General features: G+C 42.2%; 1 protein-coding gene across 1 annotated transcript in view; it reads right to left on the reverse strand.

Moving 5' to 3' along the window:
- Positions 1–3,351: 3,351 nt before the first annotated feature.
- Positions 3,352–27,882, reverse strand: part of LOC107181176 — a 30,122-nt gene continuing 5,591 nt past the window's right edge. The window contains exons 3-6 of the mRNA XM_042961086.1: positions 20,417–20,741; positions 19,411–19,498; positions 10,426–10,538; positions 3,352–3,582 (exon numbers count right to left, since the gene is read on the reverse strand). Of these exons, the coding sequence (XP_042817020.1) occupies positions 3,352–3,582; positions 10,426–10,538; positions 19,411–19,498; positions 20,417–20,741 (757 nt within the window). The remainder of the gene's footprint in view (positions 3,583–10,425; positions 10,539–19,410; positions 19,499–20,416; positions 20,742–27,882) is intronic.

The raw sequence follows: 27,882 nt of genomic DNA on the forward strand, positions 1-27,882 counted from the left end.
GTAGCTAGGAAACAATAGAAGACAGTGTACTTAGTTCATTCAAGTTTAAGGTTTTTAGCCAAAACTGGAGTGAGCAACAGGCCACAGAAATGCTCTAAAGAGAGGAGCGGATTATTTTAATAGTTTTGTCAGGAGGCTTTCAGTCAGCTATGCAGCTAGCCGGAAAAACTGAACATCTTTAGTGAACAGCTGGAAGAGGAAGACAGGTAGAGGAAGGGAGACGTTCTTTCAGCTCAAATGTATTTCCTGTCCTTACAGAAGGCGGTTGTGGGAAGAGGAGGAAACACACACACACACACACACACACACACACACACACCCCAGTCCTCCAATGCCGGCTCACGGTACACGACTTCAAGACTGCCTGGGTGGGTGGGCTTAGAGGAAAGAGAGCATTGGTTCTTCAGGTTAGGCGGGGACAACCCAACCCCTGCACCTAAGAGGCACGTCCTGGGAGCCCGACACAGCTCCGCCCATGACGCAGAGCTAAGCCAGCCTGAGGTGGGGGGCTGGTCCTGCAGGTGGAGAAGGGCAGTGTGCAGGCCCCGGGTCCTGCAAGATTTTGTCTTCGCAGCCATGTCACATCCTTGCAGTAGAGCCCAGAAAATGTCAACAGCCGTCAGGTTGGCTTCGTTCTCCTGAGCTAAGGTCGTAGGAGCTGATGACCATTCCAGGCATGAGCCAGCATCAAAATCGCAAACACCTCCCTCTGAAGGCGGTCTGGGGGCTCTGGTAAACATATCTACAGCCGGTCATGTGCCACCACAACTGCTAACGTTTTCTAGTCACTAGAGGGAGCTTTTCATGTATTTTCTCATTTAATGCATAGAATAACCTTGTAAGGGATGTACTCCTATTATCCTCATCCTCATTCCTAAGAGAAGCCGGAGATAATTAACATATCAGAGGGCACCACTTTTCAGCAGTGGTTCTGGGATCTGAACCAGGGCCATCTGGCTCCAAAGCCCACCCTTGTGGCTACACCAGTGGTCCTTATCCTCGAGCATACATAAGAAACATCTGGAGGGCTCGGAAGACACACAGCCCCAGTGGATCCGATCCAGACCGTCTGTGACGGGGCCTGAGGATTTACGTTTCTCCCAAGCACCCTGGGCATGCGACGCTGCGCACTTTAGGAACTACCACACAAGGTAGCCTCGTGCCAGGTGAACTACGTTATATCCGGCCTCTTCACTAAGGACTTCTACCGCAAGTACAAAACGCCTTGATCAGTTGAGTTAGCAATTAAAGACATTCCCTAGTGCCTCACAGCGGCGCCTCCCAAATAGTAACGTGTGTTCAGATCACCCGGAGAATTTGGCTGAAATGCAGATTCTACTTGAATAGGTCTGGGGTAGGACTGCAGATCTGGTGCCTCTAAGGACTTCCCAGGAAATGCCCACGCTGCGGTTACCAAGGCTGTGGCTCCAGAGCGGCCCCAGACCAGCGGCACAAGTATCACATGTGCATTTATTAGAAACGCAAATTATCTGGCTCCCTCCTGGACCTACTGAAAGGGACTTGGGACGGGAAGTAGGAACTTTGTTTCAACAAGCCCTTCCAGTAATTCTGATGCAGGCTGAGTACCCTGCTTCTCAATCTGGGCTGCACATCAGATTCATCTGGGAAGTTCTCATCAAAAGTGTAGATGCCTGGTTCCCATCCACAGGGACTGATTTAATTCATCTCAGATGCTGCCTGATCATTATGATTTTTTTTTTTAATTTTTAAATGTTTATTTGTCTTTGAGAGAGAGAGACAGACAGTGCTCGTGGGGGAGGGGCAGAGAGAGAGGCAGACACAGAATCTGAACCAGGCTCCAGGTTCCGAGCTGTCAGCACACAGCCTGATGTAGGGCTTGAACTCGTGAACCACAAGATCATGACCTGAGCCAAAGTCAGACACATAACTGACTGAGCCACCCAGGAGCCCCTGACAATTAGGATTTTAAAGCTTCTGGTGATTTAAATGTGCAGGAGTGTAAGAACGATGATCTTACAGCGTAATGTAAAAAGCTGCTCCTCAAATTATGATCTCTGAACCGAAAGCATTATAACATGGGGACCTCGTCAGAAATAAAAAATCTCAAACCATGCTGCAGACCTACTGAACTGGAATCTTCCTTTTCACAAGATCCTCAAGTGATTTTTATGCATGTTAAAAGCTGGGAAGCACTGGTCTAAAGAAACACTGGAACAGCATTGTATAATGGAAATTTTGGAGATGCTGGTAATACCCCAGACTCATGCCGTCCAATACGGTAGCCACTAATCATATGTGGCTGCTGAGCACTTGAAACGTGGCTAGTGCAACAGAGGGAATTAATGTTTTATTTCGATTACGTGTAACTAGCCGCATATGGCAAGTGGCTACCATACTGGACAGCATAGCTCTAGAAAAAGAGCCATCAGGGTTTGCCAAATGAGACAGCATGGGCCACCACCTCCTCTGTGTAGTAAAAGCCCAGGACTGGACGGTAAGCAACACTGAAAGGTCGGAGAATTTTGTGTTTGACTTTTTCTTTTCTGGGTACTTGGTACCTTTCTTTGATGCACAGGTGTTCCATAATCCCCAACACCCCATTCATCAGGTTCCCCACTCTCTCCACAACTTATCTACTTTTATTTGAGGAAGGTATTGATCCTTTATTAATGAGAAAGGACTAAAGCCAGGATTTAGGACAGAAAAGAACAATGCAGTTAATTTGGGGCAAGACTGAAAGGAGACCGGGTCTAACTAACCACTGGAGAGGGAGGTGTCTGAGAGGACATGAGACTTTAGGAGATACCTCACTTCATACCTACTTTTAGGCCTAACCGTGGCCACGGTGTGATCACATGGATTACGAGCCCAGGGACCCTGGGAACAAACTGCCCCTAAGACCCTACAGTTTTGTGAGTCGTTCTGCATTGAAGGGAGAGTTGACGACCTAGTAACAGTGTTGTCCTTCTTTCCTTTATGGTAATAGAATATTCTGAATACTCAAATGTTGGGCTGTTTAATGCAAAAGAGTCAGTCATGGTCGTTAAGAGAGCGCTCATTAAGTAGTGAAATGCTGATCTGTGACATATTTTTGAACTTCAAAATTCTATGACCTTGCAGTAATTCTTTTCAAGTGACGGCCAGTCTGCTGATAACCAGCGCAACCACTCAGGTGTAAGCCCGCAGTAAGCAGGGGAAAAGAGCTTCAAAAACTGGTAGCACTCCCTGCCAGTCTTTAAAATCTGCCCATTTTGCTGTATTTGTGGCCACATTAGAGAACAGAAAGCCTTACGACAGGAAAGCTGATTTCATTCCTCATCAGCATGTTCTTCTCCTGGACACTCCCAGGAAGGCAGTACTCTCTGACCTTCACAGCAGTTTCCCGTGGGCAGGAGTGTTTTCCACGGTCAAGCGGCACAAGTCAACAATCAGTCGCAGAACTGACCGTGGCGCGTGTGCAGCCTCTCCCGGGGAGGCCGACGACACAGGGGGCACGCTCAAAAGCAGGGTGACACGACGGCCGAGTCCGCGTGGGGATGGAAGCAGACACCAGCGGGGAACTGAGAAGCCCACGGACGGAATGGAGGAAAAGTGCCCAAGCTGGAATCCAAAAACCATGGAAGGATAAACCCCGGGAGTGGGCAGAAACGTTCCAGACTCCGTTTTTCTGCTTCCTAATTAACTGAGCTTTGACGGGTAACCTGACGCCTGAGGGTCAGTTTCCTTAGATGTCAAACGGGGGCAACAGCGGCACGTGCCCGTTAGGGCTGCTGGGACGCTGGAAGGAGATGGTCCTACAGCTCGCTTACTAGCTACTGTTTGACACGACACAGAAGCAGCATGGACGCGAGCAAGAGACGGGAAGCGCAGGACCGCACAGATGTGAAGGGCAGTGAGAGTGAAGATGTGAGAGACGGCAGCAGGTGCAGGAAAGCTGTGCCGTCTCGTCAAAGTATCTGGATGTTGAGCGAATGGTGGACACAGTTCAGAACAGAAAACTACACGGAAAGACAGAGGATACAAGAACAACACCTACAGCTACTGAGGCATCCAGAACTCAGTCTCTCTCTCCCCTCTGCCGTGACCGGTTTGAGAAGACTTTGGAATTCTTACACATTTAAAGAAACACGTGACAGCATTGGTGTTTAAACAGCGGACAGCCGCAGCTTTGGTCAGACGCTCCAACTGGTCATGAATTATTTAAAAAATACTGAAACCCACCTCTGTCTACTTATATTGTTCTGCAACTTCAACTTGCCTTTTTCACCTGTAGCAGCGTATCTTCAGGTTTCATTTGGATTTCATGAGCCAACCTGTTTCAAAATGTTGAGGGGGCGCCTCGGTGGCTCAGTCGGTTGACTGTCCCACTTCGGCTCAGGTCATGCTCTCACGGTTCGTGAGTTCCGAGTCGGGCTCCGTGCTGACATCTCAGAGCCTGGAGCCTGCTTCCGATTCTGTGTCTCCCTCTCTCTCTGCCCCTCCCCGACTAGTTCACTGTCTCTCAAAACTGAATAAACGTTAAAAAAAATGTTGAACATATAGATTGCAGTTTACATGAATCCTATCTAGATAGGTATTAAGTATCTATTGCCTCATAACAAAAACTCCAAAATAAAAGTAGCTTGAAATTTAAAACAAAGTAGGCAAACAAAAACTGTCGTAAAGGGTTGTAACCTACCCCAGAGCGTCCCTGACTCATTCTAGCAAAATTTACTGGTGCCGACCCTAAAACAAGTCCTCTGGAACTTTTCTTTTTCAGGCCAGGCACGCTCATCAAGAGTCCGTTTGGGAGCCACGAATGGACTTTTCGCGTCTGCCTCACTGTTGTCACACGGAGACCCAGGGAGCCACACTTGCCACGACTGGGTACCTGATCACATTACTGGAAGGTGGCCAAGGAGCACGTTTTCAGCTACGAGTGGCAGAAATTCCGTCACAACCTAGTTAACCTCAAAGGAGGACTGAGTAGATCCTCTCACTGAAAATCCAGGCTTGTGGCTTCCAAGGGCCCAAAAGATGACAACAGACGTGGGGACGTGACGCGTCCAGAACTCAAGTCTGTCTGTCCCCTCTGCCTTGTGTCGCCCTCTGTTTGGTCCCAGCCACTCCAGACTTGGCTTCCCACACCCCAAGTCAGGCAGAAGGAAAGAACGCCTCTCGCCCCGGAGAAATACCTTCTGCACCAAAGAAAACGTTTCCCACTAGGCTGTGAGATCCACGAGGGCGACAACTCTGTGTTCACCACTGCATCCCCAGAGCCTGTGTGACTGTCACACCATTGCTCAAGGTGGATTGAGTGAATGGCTGAGGTCAGACCCAGCCGAATCAGGCCACTTGTGTTCCCCGAGCCGATCACTGAGGCCAGGGGGATGGAAAATGCCGAGCAGTGCATATGACCACCCAGATCGGGCTCCCCTGAGAGCACAGGCTGAGAGAGGGGATGGCAGGTTTCTCTAGGGCTCTCGGGCCGTCACCAGGAAAGGGGGCTATGGATGCTGGAAGGCCCGAGGGGAACAGATGTCCATCTGCATAAGCTTCCGTCTGTAAGATCACACCGGAAGCTCAGAAGGACTCCTTGGAATTGTTTTCTGAATGACAAAAATGCAAACACCTCTTAGACAAAATGAAAGAAAATTAATGGATGGGAAATTAAGCCTTTATCCCAATGCAGTAACATAGGGGATTTAGACAGATAAAATGTAATTATCTGAGTAGGAATTTGGCAGGGAGCCTGATTTTGAGAGATCTGCTCATGATGATACACATTCCTGGCTGACTTGGAGAAAGGGGGTTCACCTGAAGGATTAGCAGTGCGTTTCTACAGTGCTCTTCCCCCTATCAGAACTGAAGTCACCACAAGGTGAGAATCGCTAGAATGATCTTTGCTCACCGTACTAGATGTTTATCTTCACAAATACAAATCTGCGCGTCAAAATGTTCTGAGGCTATTCCGAATGATCAAAAGAGAGAATAAATTATATGCAAAGTCTTCGAAAACTGGTTTGGTTGATGAATGCTCTGGTAGAAACTTGAATTAGCCAAATGCTTGTTCATCCATCCCTATTTGCTGTGCATGGTTTTATGTACTATCATAGTTCAGAGATGCGTTTTATTACATATACAATTTACATATTTATATATGACCTCAACATGAAATATATGTATATTTATGCAACATAAAAAAATGAGTAAAATTTATGAGGTAGTGGGGCACCTGGGTAGTTCAATCAGTTAAGCGTCTGACTCTTGACTTCGGCTCAGGTCATGATCTCCTGGTTTGTGAGATCGAGCCCCATGTCAGGCTTTGTGCTGACAGTACAGAACTTGCTTGGGATTCTCTCTCCCTCTCCCCCTGTGCCTCCCCCACTCACTCTCTCTCATGATAAATAAATAAACTTAAGAAATTATGATGCAGTATTTGTATTTATCACATGTTATCATTATATATCTTCTATTGTTCTAAATAGATCGTAAACCACTTGAAATCTAGAACCAATGAATCATTGATCCATGGCACTTTAAGACTGCATGAGGGGCATGTTAGATACTTGCTATGTAAATTTTGAATTGAATAGATAAAATGAGAGTTCTCAGATATTTACCACTAAAAACGCTTTTAATGTGTTTGCCACAGACAAATGTTTGAAAGACGTGGTTTCAAGTCAAATAAATGGCATCTGTTATACAATTTGTTTTCCCATTTTTAATTAACCAAAGCTATTTATGTCTGACAAACCTTTCCTGCAACATCCCATTCCACACCTTCCCCCTCAAACTCATATTGATCTGTAGGGCAAGAGGGAAGATTTAATCTTTGCAATGGTTTACAAACTATTTCCTACCAGGTTTTTGAAACACCGGGAAGAGTTCACTCTCTTGATCACCACTGAGAACCTGAGGTTGAACTGGGGTTTCTCTTATGGAAGGAAGAAAGATTCCCCAAATGGGCATAAGAACTGGTCTAGTCCTTTTTAGTTGGGTGTGATTTTTGGTGCGGATTGACAGCTACAAAGTTCAAGAAGGATTCATTTACTTAACAAGTATTTACTGAGTGCTTACTATATGCCACACTCTGTTCTGGACTCTGAAAAACCAGAAATGAACCAAATACAAACAGTCCTTGGCCTTGTGAAGCCTGTAGTCAAGTAGGGGAGCCAGAAAACAAACAGGACAAACCAATAAAAAAAGTACATGTTGGATGGTGATAAGAGGTGATTAGGAGCAAACGTAATTTTAAACCCATTGTTCAAGGAAAGGCTCTACGGAAACTCTGACATTTTGCTGAAGACTGAACAACATGAGGAAATGAGATATGAGAAAGAGAAGAAAGTGCAAAGGCCCTGAGGCACAAGCGTTCCACGCACATTTGAGGAACAAGAAAGCAGCCAACACCATCCACTGGCTGCTCAGGTTTAAGGTTGAAATTTAAGGTGATTCCTCTTAAAATCACACTTTGTGATTTCTTGTCTTTTCTCACGATTCATCGCTGAGTTATACAGTGGTCATGGGGGCCATCTAAGGCTCAGGGCAGTGGTGAAAGCCAACAAAAGTCTTTTCAGAGCCTATGGATTATTTAGATCACAATTTAAAGAGCTCTCTGAAAACCTCAATGCTAGCATGATGCAAAGGACAAAAGAGGTGCTTCGTCAATTCTTTCTGGGAAAGGAGCTACGGAATATGACTGTCATCGATGCTTACAAATTACAACTACAAAGCAGCATCATTTTTAATCATTCACAGCAGCTATAAAGTTATTTACTTGAATCAGAGCCCATGAGATAATCTTGTAACAAAGAACTAGTTTAATGATGTTAGTAAATGTATACCTGCAAGAATGTCGATTCCAGAATTGTAATAGTAAGAAAAAGCAATTTTTAGAAAAAGAAAATAGCCAAAGATATGATCTCCAAAAGGGCATGTAAAATGACTATATGTATGAATACTTGTATACACACACTCACATGTATGTACTAGATGGATGGATGGATATACAGACTTTAAGATACATGTATATTTATTTCTATAATATATATATTTTATCAACTTATGAAATAAGAAAAGTAATCCTCTAGTCTTAGTATATTAACATGATGTGGTTACCAGTTAGTTTCTCTTATTTTTAGGGATTTGCAAAATAAAGCAGGACAGAAATATAAGCAGCACAGACAGAATGCCACAAAACAAACAGCCTATTTAAGCTAGAGAATACAATTACTGATCTTAGCAGAAACAAAAGCAAGGAAGATTTATCTAGTCGATGCTACTGAAGGTCCAGAGCGGAAGAATCTGACTCTGAAGAGGTAAAACGTAGACACGACAAATTACTGTGTGTAATGGGGTGGAATAATGAAGGAGAGGGTACGCTCTTGGAGATAACGGAAAGCGGAGGGCTTGCATCCCAACAAAACAGGCCCTGGAGTATGAAATTCTAGTAACAGAGCTCAAATACAGTTGGCCCTTGGACGAGGCTGTAAATAAAATGAATGCTTTAAGGGAGGAAAGCCTCAAAACTAGAAAGTTTCCCAGGTAATTTCAGCGGGTATCACCATTTCAATAAGACTGTCCTGGTCAAATTCCCTAATGCATTTACATGGACTTTATAGAGATTTTTACAGAGATTTTAAAAATCACTGCAAGTCTCTATTCATGTAAAAGCTCACAAATTCTACCATCTTAATGTCAATGCCTTCATTGTGAAATGACTCCACCCTCTAACAAAGAACCTTTTATTACAAATGTGTTATTCATTCAGGGACGAGGCAAGACCCTTACAGACATGCCCTTTGGGTTTGGAAGGAGAAGAAACCAACAGATAGAGAAACACAATGAACAGACAATATGATTTTATCATAAGACAAAGCCCAAAGGGAATTTAAATATTTAAACTCAAATATTTAGGCATTCCCCACTAGCAAGAGCCAAGTATATTTTGGCAGAAGGGGATTTCCATATTGTTTCAACTTTGTAAGAGGTGGTTAATTCTTTTTTAATTAGATCTCTAATAAGCAAATGTATCTTGCTCTTTTTTCCTTCATTGGCATTATCCATACCCAAATAATAAGAAATCACTCATAAACACTTTTTAAAAAAATTTTGTTTTGAGTTTAGATAAAACCTCATGAAGTAAAACCAAGTGAAACACCACATTTCAAAACTGAAATGTCTCTATCTCCACATGTATTCTTATCATTCGAAAAGTCACATTTTTAGGAAAAGTTTGGAAAGGATACTGATTAAGTTAATGTTACTTTCTGAATATCCCTAGAAAGAAAGCAAAGGGACAGAGTGGGAAAAATGCAGATAGTACTTTGTTAATGTAAGTACTGTAATGAAAATTTTGTGATTCCCTGGAAAGCTATGCATTATCCATGGGAGCTACTTTACAACTCTACATATTGTAGCAAACTGGATGCAATACAAAATTAATTCTTGTCTGCAGACACGCAAATAAATTCCGTCCAGCGGAGGTTTATCTACCAAAACCCCTTTTGCTTAGAAAAAAATGGATAATGTAGATGAGAGCTATATACTCAGTTCTTCCAGATAGAATCTTCAATAACAGCTCATATCATGATTCATTTTAAGTGAACTTCCAGAGTATCATGCTCGTTCATACATAAATGCAGGTAACAAAATATCTGGGCTATGCACCATTAATTTAAGGTTATCCTAGAGATCACCTGAGAGCCCCTTTTAAAACCTATTTACCTGTGATGTCTGGAAAACAACTAACTTTCAAGAGGAAGCCTTGAGACCCTTATCCAAAAAAAAAAAAAAAAAAAAAAAAAAAAAAAATGCAATGATGGACTGAACGTTAACTAGTGGACTCAAAGCTCCTTAAAGACAAAGACCACTTTGGAGCGTACTGAAGCATTGTGACTAGGTTTGTTTGAGCAGAGAATCTCACACACTGTGCAAAATGTAATACAAAAGGAAGTCCAATGGCCGGCAGAAAACGTGACTGAGAACACGGCTGGAATCAAAATGCACGAATATTACACAGTTTGAGTGGCAAAATCAAATCCCATGAAAACACGGGAGAAAAGCATGCATTGCACCTAGGTAAGTCAAAACACGGAATTCCCAGGGACCAAAGCTAATTACGAATCACACCTGCCTTGCTACTAATAACTTAATTTACTATTACAAGTACTGCCATCCAATTTTTGCCATCACTATATAGATTATTATGGAAGATTCACATTTAAAAAGTTGTTACACATTAGTTCACAGATTTCTCACAAGCTGTACGGCACGTAAGTATTGGCAGTCCGTTCGGCAGCTAATGTGTGGAACACGGTGATTTAAGAGTATAAAGCAGAAGTTGCAAACTGATGCCCCCAGAGAAGGCTGGGCAGGGAGCACCAGGTTAGTAAAGCAGACTGGCTATAAAGCCGTAGGTGGTGGTGGGGCCTGCAATTAAATGCAGACTTTACAACCTACCTGAAGGTGGTGAGCAGTTATCGATTCCAGCTGGGTGTGGTCATGCCCCGAGGGAGGACCAGCGTCGCTTGATCTAATTTCGGGGAGCTCGCATTCTGAGTTTCGTGTAAAATCTACGGATTTTGGCAAATGATTCAAAGCACAACTCTGAGCATGTGTAGACCAAACAAAACAAGTCTCCTGCCCTGACATGGCCACAGGCTACTCGCTTATGACCTCTGGTTAAGAAACCAGAGAGAATCCAAGAAAAGCATAAAAGCAGACGGTACAGTGGACAGAGGGAGAATTGAGTTAATTGGAAAACCCAGGGCCACTGGACATACCCTGTTATGAAACATGGGGCCAAACATTCACGCTTCAGAATCATTTTATCTTTGCCTCCTCACTATATTTCCAGTAACTATGAAGCGTCTGGAGTTGGTAGTTTATATATATTATTTATGTATTATATACATTAATAGTTTGGACCAATTGATTTCTAGGTTTTCTTTTGGGTTTTACAGTCCTTCAAACAACATGAATGGTATAAATACCTCCCATGAGGAAACATGGTAGAAATTAGGATTCATTTGACATAAAGAATGGAAGTCAAAGGTGTCTTGGAGCCTTAAGAATTTTGAAGGACTGACGGAAGTACTCTAAGCACATTTATATCTCTATCTCTATCTATCTATCTATCTATCTATCTATCTATCTATCTATCTATCTCCTGAGAGCCCAAAACAGAAAAATGGGGGGGGGGGGATGACAGAATATCTGATTAGCGAGGTAGAATATTTTCTGGCTCATAAGAGTAAATCTGTTAGGGAGATTATGAAAGTTGATGTTGAATACACTATCATCAAACGCTTTTTTGGTATTTAGCCAGGCATCCAACCAAGACAGTTTTATCATTCTTTGGAAATCTACAGTGATTTTCCAATACTCTTTTTTTTTTTAAGTGTATTTATTTGAAAGAGTACATGCGAGAGAGCAGGGGAGATGCAGAGACACAGAGAGGGAGAGAGAGAACCTGCACTGACAGCATGGAACCCGATGAGGGGCTTGAACCCACAAACTATGAGATCATGACTTGAGTCAAAATCAAGAGTTGGACACTTAACTGAGCCACCCAGGTGCCCCAACACTCTATTTTTAAATAATACACATTAAATCGTATCAGTTAGAAAGCTATAGAGCTGTGGTGGCCGCAGACATGGTGATGTCATCGAGGACAAACCACGAGAGCCCAGGGATGACAGACGAGGAAGCAGTGACTGGCAGATTAGGGAGACTGGTTACTGTGAAAGCAAATGAGCAAATAAACAACTATGTGGGGTAATCACCTTTCTCACTGTTGGACACAGGGCTTATAAATATGGAAGAGGATAAGACTAGAAAGAACCCCAAGGTTCTCAAATGCAACTGAAGGCATCCATGTGAACTTGCATTTTTTTCCAATATATATGACATAGTAGAAATATGAGTGTGTGTGTGTGTGTGTTTGTGTGTGTGTACACACTCATACCTTCACTCTCTCCACTGAGAATATTAAAAGCAAGAAGATCTCAGTAGCAGTGAGCACATTTTTCCCCCAGACCTTTATTTCTAAACACCTTGGAGAAATGGCTGATCCCAAAGCTGGAGTAGGGAACATAGAGGATGATCCGGGGATATCTTCACCCAGACTTTTTTTTTTTTTAATGCTCAAAGAAGGATGGGAATAGGTCAAGAGAACCCAAGAATCAGCTTGCAGAGATTTCCACTAAAGAGATCTGAGATTATCTGAGCATCAAATATAACCAAATGAGGAAAAAAAAAAAAAAAAGTGGGAAAGAAAAGAAAGTTCTTCCTTAGAGTAGAATGCCAAGTAATTAATGTGGAAGGAATAGTAGAAATAGAAAGGTGCCCATTTGGAACCTATTAAATTGTGGCTAATTCAGGCAGGTCTCATCCATGGATGCCAAGGCTGGTGGGCAGATTTTGATGCAGCACATTGGTGACAATGGATATTATTATCACTTCAGAGCATATCCTTACAAAATACTTACTAGTTACAAAGGAACTGAATGATGACCTTGGGTGGGGAAACATGGCTAACACCAACTTGACCAGTGAATCAAGGTTAATGACGACTAGTGGAGTGAAGGGTTACCAGTGTGTGCCCCCTGATACAAGCCACTAACGAGCAGAAGTAACTAATGCTGTTTTACTGCCAAAACAGGACAGCTCAAGTCCGGTATGAAAGAAACATTGGCTGGGCCACTCTGAAGACGCTCCTCCAGAATGAAAGGCCTGCACTCTTTAAAACTGCCAGGTCATGAAAAACAGGGAAAGAGAGAAATCGTTCCAGACTGAAGGGTACTAAAGCGATATGACCATTAAATGCACAGTGAGTCCCTGAACTAGGCTATACACCAAAACAGAAAGGAGAGATCGTTGGTATAGTTGGAAAAATTTGAATGAGGTCTGTGGATTAGACAGTGGTACTGGATCAGCGTTGATCTCTTGATTTGGATAGTGACGCTGGGCTATGTTGAAGAGTGTCGTTGATTTAGTGAAATGATTCAGCGAAAACACTGAAGTTTTCAGATGTGATTTGGTATCATAGCTACAATTTGCTCTCAAAATTCTTGTAACTTGATGAGCTCTGAGAAATGTACAGAACTGTGAATTACTATACCATCCACAGAAACTAATATAACACTGTATGTTAACTGTATTAACATGTTAATTGAGTATGTTAATACTCAATTAAAAGAACTTTTTCAATTCTTCGGGGGCACTTAGGTGGCTCAGTTAAGCGTCCAACTTCAGCTCAGGTCATGATCTCACAGTTCGTGGGTTTGAGCCCCGCACTGGGCTCTGTGCTGACAGCTTGCAGCCTGGAGCCTGCTTCGGATTCTGTGTCTCTCTCTCTCTCTGCCCCTCTCCCACTCATGCGCTGTCTCTTTCTCTCTTGAAAAGCAAACGTTAAAAAAAAAATTTAATTTTTTTAAAATTCTTAGAACTTTCGGGTAAATTGAAATTATTCAAACTAAACAAAAAATTACAGAAGTTACTTCTAACATACATGGTAAGAGAATAATAGGAAAAGGAGGGTGGTGTGAAAACAGAAAATCTGAACTGCTATAAACTCCAATCTTTTCAGAGAAAAAGAAGGCAGTTTTATTAATTTTACTTGCCATTTATAGCTATAATCGTATGATATGTCATTTATTACAGTAGAAGATATTCTGACTACTCATTCCCTAAAACGGCTCAATTACACAGAAAGGAGAAATGCCAAGATTGGGTTAACGTCAACGTTTTTGAGAATTTTCCTCAGCACATGAGAATTTCCCATAGATATGGAATGCTCAGTCTGGACCACCTAAATACTGCTCACAAAGACAGAACTGTAGGCACAAACATCCTTAAAGTAAATGATAAACACATGAATCTACCAAGGGATATTTTCATAGCGCTGTAACTTTAAACTTCTTCATGTGTTGAGAAAGTATCTTTTTAAAATAACTCTGGAACTGTTTAACATTAAAAATGAATGTGTTTATGTGCGGCATTTATGGAATGCTGGCCACCAAAGAGACATTCACACAAATGGTAAATTTGCTTCTGAATTGATCCCCCATGACCCTAATGCATTTTTATTCCTTGCTAATTAGTTTTTGTCTCTTGTAAATAACCGTGCCTTCTCTATAACACTTTACTCTTACTGCATTTTTTTTTTCACCAAATGCAAGGTTAACTTTACACCTGTTCTAAAAGGTAAAGAGACACTGCAAGTAACTCTTTCTTCGGACCTATATATTCTTGTGCCTACATATTCATGTTCAGTTTTGTCAGACATTCTCCATACCTGGCAGTTATTTAATTCAGTTTAACCAAATATCATGGGCTAATAGGTTAAGATCATACTGGAGTTGCCAAGTATCATAATTTAAGGTTTATGAGGCCACAAATACTGAATTATTTCCAGAAATAACTAGACATGTCACAAAAGAATGTCATTCTCACTGCCTCTGGTATCATCTCACGATATTGCTACTGGCAAGAATATTCTCAGGAATTTCTCATTTAAGAATTATGAAAAACAAAATATATCAGGGAGACCTGGCAGGATATAAAATATTCCACTTATGTGAATATATAATTAACTAAAATGCTCCCCCTTTTGCCAACTGGTGCAGCCACTCTGGAAAACAGTACGGAGGTTCCTCAAAAAGTTAAAAATATAACTACCCTATGATCCAGTAATCACACTACTCGGCATTTACCCAAAGGATTGAAAACTACTGATTTGAAGGTATACACGTACCCTGATGTTTACCGCAGCATTACATACGATAACCAGTGTATGGAAGCAGCCCAGGTGCCCACCGACTGATGAATGGATAAAGAGGTGGTGGATATATACAATGGAATATTACTCAGCCACGAAAAAGAATGAAATCTTGCCATTTGCAAAACGGAACTGTGGATGGAGCTAGAGCGTATTACGCTAAGGGAAATAAGTCCGTCAAAGAAAGACAAATCCATGCGATTTCACTCATATGTAGAATTTGTGAAATAAAACAAATGAGCAGAAGGGTTGGGGAAGAGGAGAGGTGGGGGGGGAGAGAGAGAGAGGGGCAAACTAAGAAACACACTCTTAACTATAGAGAACACACTGATGGTCACCAGAGGGGAGGTGGGCGGGGGGGGGGGGAGGGGGGAGGGGGAAAACAGGCGATGGGGATTAAGAAGTGTTCTTGTCGAGATGAGCACCAGGTAACGTACGGAAGTGCTGAATCACTATATTATACACCAGAATATAATATGACACTGTTGTGTTAACTGTACTGGAATTTAACTAACAACTTAAAAACAAAAAACTCTAATAAGGGTGATAGTAAAGACAAAGATGTATTTAAGAAAGTTTAAGACAAAGATAATCTTTGAAATTTCATTAATACAGTATTTTTCTGTTGGCATCTATATAAACAATAATTAAAATTAAAAAAATAAGATGTTCCTCCTTTAAGCAGAATTTCAAGCAGTTCAAATGGATCTTACTTCTTCTCAACCATGCCTTCTAAAGGGTATTTAAATGAATAACATTAAAGACACGGAAGATAATCTGACGCTAGGTAAAGAATAAGTAAATGCAAACCGACAGGAAATTATAATCATTTTTAACGAAGTGGTGAATATAACAAGCCTAACTTTCAGACCTAAAAGCCCAAGAGCAAATCTCCAGTAAACCATTGGAGGGCTCCTCCCCCGGCTTCTGCGAGGAGAGGCGAGGGCTGTCCCAAACCTAAGGCTGTGTGTCCCCGGGGAACTTCCTGAAGGCATGTCAGAGGAACGAAGAGACCACGAGTACTTCTCGGGACGCGGCAGGACCTTGACGTGTCAATACTGAATATTCAACACATGCCCAACTTTCTCTTCAAAAGACTCTAGTCCCTTTTACAAATACCAGGTGGGAGTGTGTTTGCCTGCGGTTTTCCTTGGCCTGAGTCTGACAGTCAGGGCTACTTTCAAGTACAGCAAAACAACTAAATGTCATATTGAAGGCAGAGAATGCCAACAGACACCGAGCCTCCCTCAAAAACTACTTTGCTCCCCGACCTTATGCTCCAGGCCACCAGGGAATGGAAAAGGGCATCAGGAGGCACATGGAAGCTACCCAGTGCCCAACCAATAATGCTTACATGTCCTCTCCCTCCCTCTGGTTGTGTGGGGCGCGGAAAGCAGGGAGGAGGGAACCATCTACATCCTTCCCGACATCCACGCCTAGCATCCATCAGTACAGCCCACTGTGGTCTGTGCGACACGAACGGCTCAGGGCAATTGTATCCATTCAACTCTCTGATTGCCAAGCTCCCGGATATGGCACATTCTCAGGGGACAAGGCGGTGCCGTGCCTTGAGGAAAGCGAGACCTGAAGTAGGAGGGTGTCCAGCCAGGGCAAAAACTCCTATGCTCTACTCCTACCACAAACAAGCCTTCAAAGGATTAGCCAGCTTGGACAATGACCATTTCATCACTGACCACTGTGGGCACAGACAGAGGCTTCTCCCTGCTAATCTTATGGATTGCATAAGAATTCCAGGCTTTTGTACAACTTGGAGGACTGGGAGGTGGGGATCCCCCCGTAATGGTGGTGGTTTAATTCCCTGCTTGTCTTGTGGGAAGGGGTCTTGGAACAAATTAAATTTTATTTAGCGAAACAAAAGAATGTGACATTCCTTACACCCATATTGTATATTAAAATTCAAACCCGATGCATACATTCTTAGAGCCAGAATGAAGAAATTGCTGTTTTGGAAAGTTAAGCCACTTACCCCAAGTGAGTAACCCAGGGAGCTGGGATCCAGATCCTGATTCCTGATCCGGCATTTTCCACCCTCTCTAATTATATTAGTTCTTAATTTTACCACTAGACACTTCAAATCATTTCTAGTGAACTAACATCTAAATGATTCAGTATTCATTGGATTAAATGTATACTTGAGAGCAAATTAGATTGTAACAAAGAGGAGATGTTTTCATAAAGATGCTAAATAGATATTAATTTACAAAACAGGATTTATGCACAGGAATTTTTACTAGGTCCTTCTACCAGGTACTAATTAAAAGAAAAAAATGAATGAGATTGGATTCTATCCTTAAAATATACCTAAAACATGGAGTTCCTGGAGGACAGGGGAGGATAAATATCTTAAAAACCGGGGAGAATAATTCAGGGAAACTACCTGATACATGTTTTAAGACTTAGTTCTGTGACTGATATGCTAAATTAAACCACGTGTATTTCCAAAATAAAGATGCATACACCCCCAAACTTACTTGTCCACATAACTCTTTTCCACAAACTACCCAACAGGATCAGTATACATGAATAACTGCTCTCTCACTCCCCAAAAGTAAAAACAAATATCTTCTTAAAATAATTACTAAGGAAATACTATCATAGGTGAAATGTTTTTAACTTTGAGACAACCCATAATAATCTGACATTATGAACTTAAATGAAACACGTCTTTAATATTGACATCCAGATTGATGCTAATAAAACAGTAAGCCAGAAAGTATAATTAGCACCATAATTAAAATCTTATTATTTCAGGTATTGTCAATAATAATCACTGAGTGGACAAAGACACCTATGTACATTAGTTAACAGTGTCTCTTGATGATTCTACTGCACTTGAATTTCTGAAACTATGTTTAAATTTACTATATTTTGACGAAATCCCTCAAAAATATTGCAACTTGGGTGTTCATCTAAGCAAACCTTCAACAAGTTGTTATTCGGTTCTTACTAAATGCAAAATGTTTCTATAAAACAAGTCATATGTCCATTTAAACATAAGGCAATGTTTTGGGGCGCCTGGGTGGCTCAGTCGGTTAAGCGTCCGACTTCAGCTCAGGTTATGATCTCACAGTCCGTGAGTTCGAGCCCCGTGTCGGGCTCTGTGCTGACAGCTCAGAGCCTGGAGCCTGCTTGGGATTCTGTGTCTCTCTCTCTGCCCCTCCCCTGCTCATGCTCTGTCTCTCTCTGTCTCAAAAATAAAGAAAATCATAAAAAAAAAAAAAATTAAACATAAGGCAATGTTTTATTTAAAAAAAAGAAAATAAATTCCCCAGATAAAACTTTAAAAGGTTGATGATGAAGTAGTCAGGTGTCAGCCATTTTCCTGAAACCCTAGATGGAGATCTACCTCCGCTGCTGACATCACCTGATCTCAAATCATCCAGAGCCTAGGATCAACTCCCTTCATTCTACAGGCTGCCATTTTATTTTTATTTATTTTTAATTTTTTGTTTATTTATATTTGAGAGAGAGGGGGGACAGAGCACCAGCGGGGGAGGGGCAGAGAGCGAGGGAGACACACAATCTGAAGCAGGCTCCAGGCTCTGAGCTGTCAGCACAGAGCCCGACCCGGGGCTTGAACCCACGAACCATGAGATCACGACCTGAGCTGAAGTGGGACGCTTAACTGACTGAGCCACCCAGGTGCCCCACAGGCTGCCATTTTAAAGCAGTGAGCCTGGTCATGAACCAGTGAAGATCGTGCCTGCAGCAGAAGCTACACGGTTGGAAAATGTGAACAATTTTCTTGCGATCTGGTAGCTGCTCTGAGGAGCTAGAAATTTGGTGGCAATTGGTGTCATTTGCTGGCAGTTGCCAACCAACTGTGCATTTGCCTTGTGGAGGAAAACAGTTCAAGATAGTGGGAGAGGGGAGTGGCTTATATATAAAGCAAACTCTTATAACTCCAGAAGATCAAAGCCTGAACCAAATAGGTGAGAATTGTTCACTTAGAGGGTCATCTAAGGGAGAGTTATCAAGGGGCGTTACAAAGCTTGCTAATTCCATTTGAGATTCAACACTAACCAAGAAAAAAAATATAGAAACCGAGGGGCCTATTTCCAAAGAGTTTAAGGGAATGTGTTACATTTGTCTTCCTTCTGTGGCAAGTACCAGCTAGGTAACCACATTGCTTGAATAGACAGGCCTCCTGACATTCTTGTTTATCAGAAAGGAGGAGTTCCTAAGTAGAATGGAGGGAATAATAATTCAGAGAGGAAATCAGGAAACCATGATTCTGATTACAGAGTCAAGATGCAGACCCATTATTACAAAGATCACTCAGTAAAAGGACACAGTATAAAATACAGAGAGAAATAAAAAGCCAGTTTTCCTGCAGCCCCTCTCTAAGTGTGCAGAGAAGAGGCAGAGAGAATAAGGAAGCGGCCCCACTGAAGAGTCACTGGAAAATAGAGCACATCTATAAGAAATAAATCTGATATTTAAGAGAAGGGCTCTCTCCTATGGAATCTACATACTGAAGTCCCGTATGTTGCATGAGTAAACGCCAGGTTAATAAGGAGGAACCACTCCTAAATTCTAGGAAATGTGATTTATCTGAGAAGAATAGGTATATGGAGGGTGACTGATGGTGTTGTGGACTAAAGGACCATTGCCGAAGCGTGCTACTTTCCTGAAGCAAATACCCACGAAACAGCAGCTCGCAGCGACCACTGTCCACTCCGGATTGCGCTGAGAATCAACACGACCACCAGAAGAGATCAGGAAGAACATCTAAGAAATATTTAAAAGTATCCAGTGGGAGGCAAACCATAAGAGACTCTTAAATACAGAAAACAAACTGAGGGTTGATGGCGGTGGGCTAAACGGGTGATGGGCATTAAGGAGGGCACTTGTTGGGATGAGCACTGGGTGTTGTATGTAAGAGATGAATCACTAAATTCTACTCCTGAAACCAATACTACACTGTATGTTAACTGACTTGGATTTAAGTGAAAACAAAACAAAACAAAAACGTACCCAGTAAGACACATAAGAAATAATGAATTTAGAAGGGGACCAAAAACAATACAGATGCTTATGAACTCAGATCTCCATAGATTAATGGACAGAGCATGGAAAAATAAAGTGAATTTAGGATTACAATACAAGGTAAGAAATACTGACTCCTAAGTCTTTAAGATAAAACTTAAAATTTATATAAGATAAAAATGTGGGCATTATTGAACAGGAATAGATATGGGGGGGGGGAAGGGATAGATTGGTGCTACATGTCTAAAATATATCTTCTTACTCCTGATAAGATGTATAGAGATAAATAATCTGACACATTGTAGGTAATTAATACATATCTTCTAAATGGATAAACGAGAAAAGAGAAAAAAATCAATAAGACAAAAGGGATTTTCAACAAATACAAAAAGCCAGCTAGAGAAAAATACACCAAGATGAATGAAAATTTAAAAATGCTCATTTCAAAAGTTCAAACGTAAATGAGAGAACATTTCTGACAAAAAAGTGACAAAGTATTGAAAGCCAATGTCATTGGATATTAGAGGGAAAACAGGGACCATACGAGATATGATCTTGAGATATACTAAATCATCCAAATGAAAATAAAGTGCAAAAATAGAGGATAATTGAAATGAAGAATTTTAAAAAGGAGAGGGAGAAACACAGCCACAGAAAAGCCATAGGGGTCCACAGGGAATTTCTGGGGACAGTCAGACTTCCTGGATTAATAGTTTCCAGCCGAGGCAGCTGGTGAGCATTCTTCCAGGGCAGGGAACAAAGGGGGAGCGAGGCATGTGCTATCCGTATGCCCTTCACCTTTATGCTGGAGCAGAGAATCTCCCATCTCATCCACTGTATCTCTGGTAATTTCATCACTGTAGGAACCACTGCAGAGGGGCCAGTGCTTATACTGATGCACACCAGGACCCCGAGCCCACCACCGTCATTGTCACCACAGTCATAATAGCACGTCCTCAGGAAATGTCTCCAGGCTCTTGGATCCCTGAGAAAATTAATACACACCATGTAGAAATTTAAGATCAGGGAAGTGGAAGCATACTGGAGGTCATCGTCTAAAAATGGGAACGGGAGTGATACAATCGGACCACATGAAGGAAACGAATCTGTATTTCTATAGAACACCAAGACCGGCATGGAGGAAAGATCCAGCAGCCACGGAGGAATCCGACTCAAGGCAGTCAGCTAAAACCAGGGTCTCAGACACGTTCTTTTTGTCTGCACTTGATTCGTGAGAAAAGTACAAGAATAAGGATACAAAACACTGCTGCACAAGTCAGTTTGTGTTAAAGCTGAATGAGACTGAGTGGCCACGGTAGGCCAGGAATAGGGCAGAAGTGGGGAGTGTTGACTGTTCAGTACCTTTGGATTAAAAATACGTAAATAAAACCTTTGGTTAAAAATAAACAGAATTCTCTGCCTTGAGATTCTAAAATGAAAGGCAACTCAGGTAGAATTTTTTTCTCTTTATAGGTCTCTACCTGACCTAGAAAGAGTCAGGTGGACTCTTTATGACACAAAGATAAAATTATCCGTAAGAGAAAGAAAGAGAAGGAAAACAGAATCTTAAAAATAATAGTAAGTTCAGAAAGAAAATAAAAGCAAAAACAAAGATAAATTTAAGAAAATTCTCACGGCTTTCACAACAGAGTCACAGAAGCCATGGACCACGGGAGTAACGGCAAGAGGTTATCCAAACCTGAAATTAAGAATCAAACTAAAAGAAAGTAGAATAATGAATGAGATAAGCCACTTGCAGGAAGAGCTCACTCTAACTGATAATCTGTACATGAAATTGCTGACTTGTGTGCCCTTCAGGAACGCACGTCCGGAATGCAATCTCACGTAACAGAAGCTTAAACCTAACCAACTCTACGCATCTGGAGAACCGAGTGCATTAATAGAAAATGGTGACCGGTCAGCCAAGAGCCTAAAACTTATGACCTTAGATGCCAAGTGGTTTGCAATACAGTCCTGTCACCATACCTTGCTCAGATCCAATCATTCTACCTCCTTCGTTCATTTATGGCTCTTTTCCAAGCTCCTTACTGTTTGTGTTCAAAACCCTACGAATTCTCTCTGAAATGTATTTTATGACCCGACATATGTAGGAGCGTCACTGCACTCGGCAGACCAGGATGAAAGTCCCGATTCTGCTTAATTACCGGCTCTGTGGTCTGATAGCAAATCACTTAGCTTCGCTTAAGGTTGTGAGGAACAAGAGAAAAGGTGTGTGTGAAAATATTCTGCAAACCGTAAAGCACTATCCAGATGTAACTTTCTGAGTTGAACATCTATTGCTCTGAGGGGTTTTCTGAGTGTGTGTGTGTGTGCCTTTCACAGGTGAGTAGCTGAGTAACACGTTCCTGTGGTGTGAACAAGCCCCACACACTTAACGCTGGAGTTCCGCAGACCTGAGTCAGGCTAGGTGTGGTTGTATGGCTGCTACAACAATGTACTTTTGTGCCCATTTCTAAAAGGAACCTACCTGCAACCCAAGTTAGCCTTCTCCAAAAACACCTCTGCACTGAGAGCTGACACAAGTCACACAGACTCTCTGTCATGAAAGGCACACGGAGCATAGGCTTTGCCTAAGTCATAATTTTCAGGGTTGTTTTTTCCCTTCTCTGCAGCTGTTGAACAGAGTGGTTCTGATTAAGTCATACCATATCGTGAGAAACGTCGCTTCACAAGGGTGCTACATTCTGTATTTCCCAGCACTTTGATCCCTGCCCACTGGCCCCTTTGATCTCTGAACAGGATGTACAAGGTTGACTAATCAATGCTTCCCCTCAGTTTTACTTCTTTGTCTGTTCGCTGTTTATATTTAAATCATTGACTAGAATAGGTGAATATGCATGACCTGTGTCTTCACCCATTTGGTGTGTACGTCTTCAAAAGACAGAAGGAAGAAAAAGGCCTTCCAATTTTCAGCTAGGTTCTCGGTGAAGTCAGCGTTAGCCAGGAGTGCAGAAACGGTGCGCCCTTCTTCCTCTTTGAAAACGTGGGTCACTTTCCAGAGTATAGGAGGACGGCGCAATGGAAGCAGCAGACCCACCTACCCCACCCCAAACCTGTATAAACCAGAGCACAAGTCCCTGTAATCTCAGGTGAGCATGGCGAGGGATGGGTCTGCAGCAGGTCTGGTGATGAAACTATGACATGTGATACCTCTTATAAACACGAATGCGTCCCCTCTCAAGAGGCAGTTGTGCTCGGGTAGGTAAGAAGCCTACCACTGAGAAGAAAACCAAGAAGATACAAAAGAAAGAAAGAAAGAGACAGAGAGAAAGAAAAAAAAGAAAGAAAGAGGAAGGAAGGAAGGAAGGAAGGAAGGGAGGGAGGGAGGGAGGGAGGGAGGGAGGGGAGAGGAGGGGAGGGGAGGGACGAACAACCGAAACAACTAAATACTAGTGTCGAACGCAGGCACACCGGAAAGTACCATCGGAGTGTAGGAAAGGAAGAGAGCCCTTGAGGGCCGGGTCATCAGGAGAAGACTCCTCACAGGAAGTAGGTTTCGTCGGGTGGGACAGGTTCCAGACACTGGGAACTATGCGCAGAGTTTCAGAGCTGAAAGTGCCTAGGGGCAGGTCTCGGGCCCGGCTGACCAGAGCAAGCCTAGAGTCGGGAAATGACTCGTGCCAACTGCTGAGCAGGTGCTCCTGGAAAGTGAATCATACACACAGGTAGGCAGGACCAGTTTGGGACCTGAACCCTCATTTTAAACCAGTCATGGAAAAATAAGCAAGTCCCTTTACCCACTGGGAACTGCAACTTTATCTCTAAGGATGGACTGGTTATCACACTCCTCCCCAAATTCTATGTAGTAAGTAAAAGAACGTGTGTCCTCCCTTCCTCTCTCTCTTTCCTTTCCTTGCGTTCATGAACTCAGTGATTTCAATAGCAGCGGCCCAGACAATTGTCAAGGGAATATCTCCGATACATGCAGGTACTTTTAGACCATTCCTACTCTCTATCAACATGTGAGGAATCAATCCTTGCTTGAAGGTGATTTATCTGTTGCTACCATCAACCCCCATCCCGCATCCTTCAATTTTTGAAGAAAATGAGCACGGAGAGCAGCCGTATTGAATTACACACGCAATGTCCTGTTTTCCATATTACCTGTACCAATGGCTCATCAAATCGGACACGACAGAGGGCGGATTATCGGACCTTTCCCCTTGATTTAGCATAGCCACCTCCAAGGTGGCCTGACACCCTTTACCAAAGAAAAAAGAAAGAAAAAATTCCAAACTCCACAATTCCATAAGAAGAATAACAGCAAAAACTACTTAAATTGTCCCATTTCATACAAACAAAATCATACGTTGTTGGGTCTTGGAAGAGGAATTCAAGATGACACTTGGAACCTCACACAGTCAACCGCATCAATCTGCAGACTAGGTGATGTGATTTGCCCACAACTCCATAGCTAATTAATTCCCGGGCTTTCCATCCTGTGCTCTTTCCTCTGAATCAAGTCTTCCTCATTTATTAAACAAAGGAGTTGTATCTCGGAGGGTTTATTCAGCCTTACAACCTATGATCTCCTTCTTTGTAAACCTTAGAAAGACCAAAGCCTATGAAACAGATGGCGTCAGTCTAACTTCTGTTCGTAAAGGACCACACCAGACTGGTGCGCTGTGGTTCACGTGTTAAGTGCTAAGTGGCAGAACAAGTTAATGCCCTGTTGTTTGCCTTTGGAGGTAAAAATAGACCTGCAGCTCTCAGCCAAGTTCCTGTGGAGATTTGTCCACATCCCCAAAATACCACACATATTTGGCAAGAGTGACAGATTATGTCCAAGCAAGGCCCAGATCTTGAATAGCAAGAGTATTTCGAGTAAAGAACAACACGCAACGGCAAAGCTCTCATTCCTACGTAGGCCACTTATCTCCTGGAATTGCTGTCCTATTCGCTTCCTCTTCCCTTTTCCTGGCTTTCCCTGCCCTGAGTTCCAAAGTCTCCAAGAATGAACTTTCACCTTAAGTTATCCTCGAGATAGAATATTCATCACAAGTCAACAATTCATCTACCCACTGTTTTTTCTTCTTTCTCCCTTTCCATATTTTGCAGATCTTCTCCTGAGATGACCAATCCATTAATGGCAGTATCTTCCCTGCACCCTTCCTTCCATTCTTTCTCTCCTTCTCTCTCTCTCCCTCCCCACGTAAGTGCGTGCGTGGGTGTGTGCGTGCCTGTGGACATCTCTTTGGGTTGACGGGATTGTCCGGATAGGTATCCGTGGTTCGCACACACACAAATCCAGAGAAATAACTTGTACAGAAAGAAACACGTGTGCCTGGGGCCGCCATTTTGTCTTGCTGCACTTATTTTTAGCTCCGGCCGCTGCATCTGCCGGATAAGCACTGAATGCCTTGCCCAAGCCTCCTCGGCTGGTCTGGCTTCAGCTCTCCCAACCCACGGCTCCTTCCCTAACTTGTTATTCCAGCCACGCTCTGTGCCTGTCCTGTGCCGGATCTGTGTTCTTCAAGAACGTTTACTGTACTCTGCATTCGTGACTCTCTGGGAATGCTCGTCGGAAGACGAGAGGGTTTGGTGGTCAAATAAGCTTGAAATCAAATGTAGGAGCTGAACCCAATCTGACTCCAGAGTCAAAACAGCTGTCGGAGAGATTCTTGCCACAACTGGGGTGATTTTAGTACACGCTGGGTGTTAGATCACATCAGGAATCATTGTTATGTTTTTCAGGTATGCTCATCGTAACACAGCGATAGACAAAATGCCCTTGTTCCTCAGGGACACGTGCCATGTGAAAAGGTGAAGTATCTCGAGTGTCATGATGCCTGAAATTTGCTCTCAAGTGGTTTCAACAACAGAAAATAAATTTATCCTTTTAATCTAAAACTAGCATATTTACATAAACCATATATGGTTCAGGAAAAAATGCTTGTTATATATTTATATATAATGTGTAAACATGCGTTATAGATATCATAGGTATAACATTTATACATTATCTATATAGAAGTTTCCACATCAATATTAGTATAAAATATATGTACTAAAATGTTTGTCATATGTAAATCGATACATATATTATAGAGTATACATATTTTTATGTATAATATACGTTATTACCTTAGGTATATGTGTATTATATAACAAATGTATGAATATCTAAATATATAGTTTTTTAACCAGACCATCTGTCTGCACAAATATATCAGTAAATATAGAATGCAAACACATACAAAACATCACCATGCACATTATGCAAATGTGTTTTTATTTTCTAAAATGTATTTACTTATTTTTTGCTAAACCATTTGAAAGCAGGTTGCATGCTGGGTTCTGACCAGCCCCGGGTACACAGCAGTCAGGTGCTGGGACCCAGTGTGGATAAGCACGAGGAAGGGCATGGAGCTAGTTCACAGGAGGGAACCTCTTCACGGGTAACTGAGTTGACTTGCAAAGAAAGAAAATGCCCTTTTATGCATTAGACTTCTTGACGCAGGGAAGAAGGACTCATTTGTGAGAGGTGGGGGAGGGGCATCCCACTTGTAGCCCAGTGTGAGGGCTTCCAGACTTCCACAGGAAGAACCTCGCTTCTTACCGCACCCCTTAAACTACTGCCTACAGGGAATGCACTACTAATTGTAGAGTGGTAAGGGTTGGGATGCATGATGAAAAGGTTTGTTTTTGGAAAGAAACTTCCTTATTTCACTTAGGTTCTTGTGAAAGATGTTTCTGATGCGGGCCAAGGAGCCAGACAAAAGCTTTAAGCATCTAGTCCAAAAAGCAGAGCTCGAACAGTAGATAGTCACTCTAAAGACATGCACACAAATTAAAGTGACCCTGTAATGTGACTGATAAGTGAGGCACTGCTATTCCGTTTTACCTCTTTTTTTGTTTTTCCTTAGGAGAAAGAGGGTGAGCCCGTATTTGCTTCTGGAAGGGAGAGGGCTCTGAGGTTCCTCTTTGAAGCCTTAGGCAAATTCTATGACTTAGGTAACTACCTCTGTATCGCCTAACAATACCAATTTAGCTCAGAGAGTCTCTGTGAATTATAAATTACTTATAAAAGTAATTATAAACTACTTTGTCAATACAAAGTGCTATATAAATGCTTAATAATAGTCCTGTGAGCCACATGGCACCCCCTAATGGGAGCTTATTAAGGAGTTCCTGTTTAGCTGGGATTAATTCTAATTTTTTGCCCCTTAAATGAAGCAAGGTGCTATGCCTGAGAAAACAGCAAGCACAGTCCTAGAATATTTTCATAGTTCAGGAAACATGAGATCTGGGATTGTGCTCCATCCGTCCTCACGATCTGCTCTTTCTAAAACAAAACTGAAACAAACTTCAGTCTCAGGAGAAAGATGATTGGAAGGCTGAGCACAGGATTTCCTTGAAATTTCTTAGAGCCAGAGAAAGGAGGGATGTTCAGTGGGACCGAACAAAGTCCCCTACCGAGGTGGCACAGAGAAAGGGACCTACACGCCAAAACACACACGTGTGTAAATTCTCCATTCACGCAGTGGGTTTCAAGAAATGCAGGCGGTCCCTTTGTAAGTTACAGGATTTAATCCTCACATCTACTTTTTGAGAGAGATGTTATGTTTCCCAAATTATAGATGAGAAAACTGAGGCTCTGAGTAGACAAGTAATTTACTCAAGTTCGCATGGCTGGTACATGGCAGAGCTCGGACTTGATTACAGGTATTTTCTCTGCACAGAATTTCCTTGGATGAGAACATAAATTAAAAAGCAAACCAAATGTACAAACTAAAGACTCTTCCTCTGGGCATGTTCATAATGAAATCTTCGTATCCTTACCTTTCCAAATAAATCTCTGTGGGTACACGGGAAATATGTCTTGCTGAATGTGATACTGTGACTAAGTATACTTGCTCATTTAGTGGGAACTCCATTGTTAGTTATTTAAATGTTTACATTTCTTTCTTCAAAGTAAAATTCCATAGGATTGTGAAACACTGAGCTTTATATTGACCAGATGTATACTATTTTGCATCTCATAATAATGGCCATCTTCTAAGAAATTAGAGTGGAGAGAAAATACAGTATTTACTCCCTAGAAATGTCCACAACTCAGAGAAAAGGGAACTCTCACGCACTGTTAGTGGGAATGCACACTGGTA

The sequence above is a fragment of the Panthera tigris genome, chromosome D2, assembly GCF_018350195.1.
Source record: "Panthera tigris isolate Pti1 chromosome D2, P.tigris_Pti1_mat1.1, whole genome shotgun sequence".
Taxonomy (NCBI): Eukaryota; Metazoa; Chordata; class Mammalia; order Carnivora; family Felidae; genus Panthera; species Panthera tigris.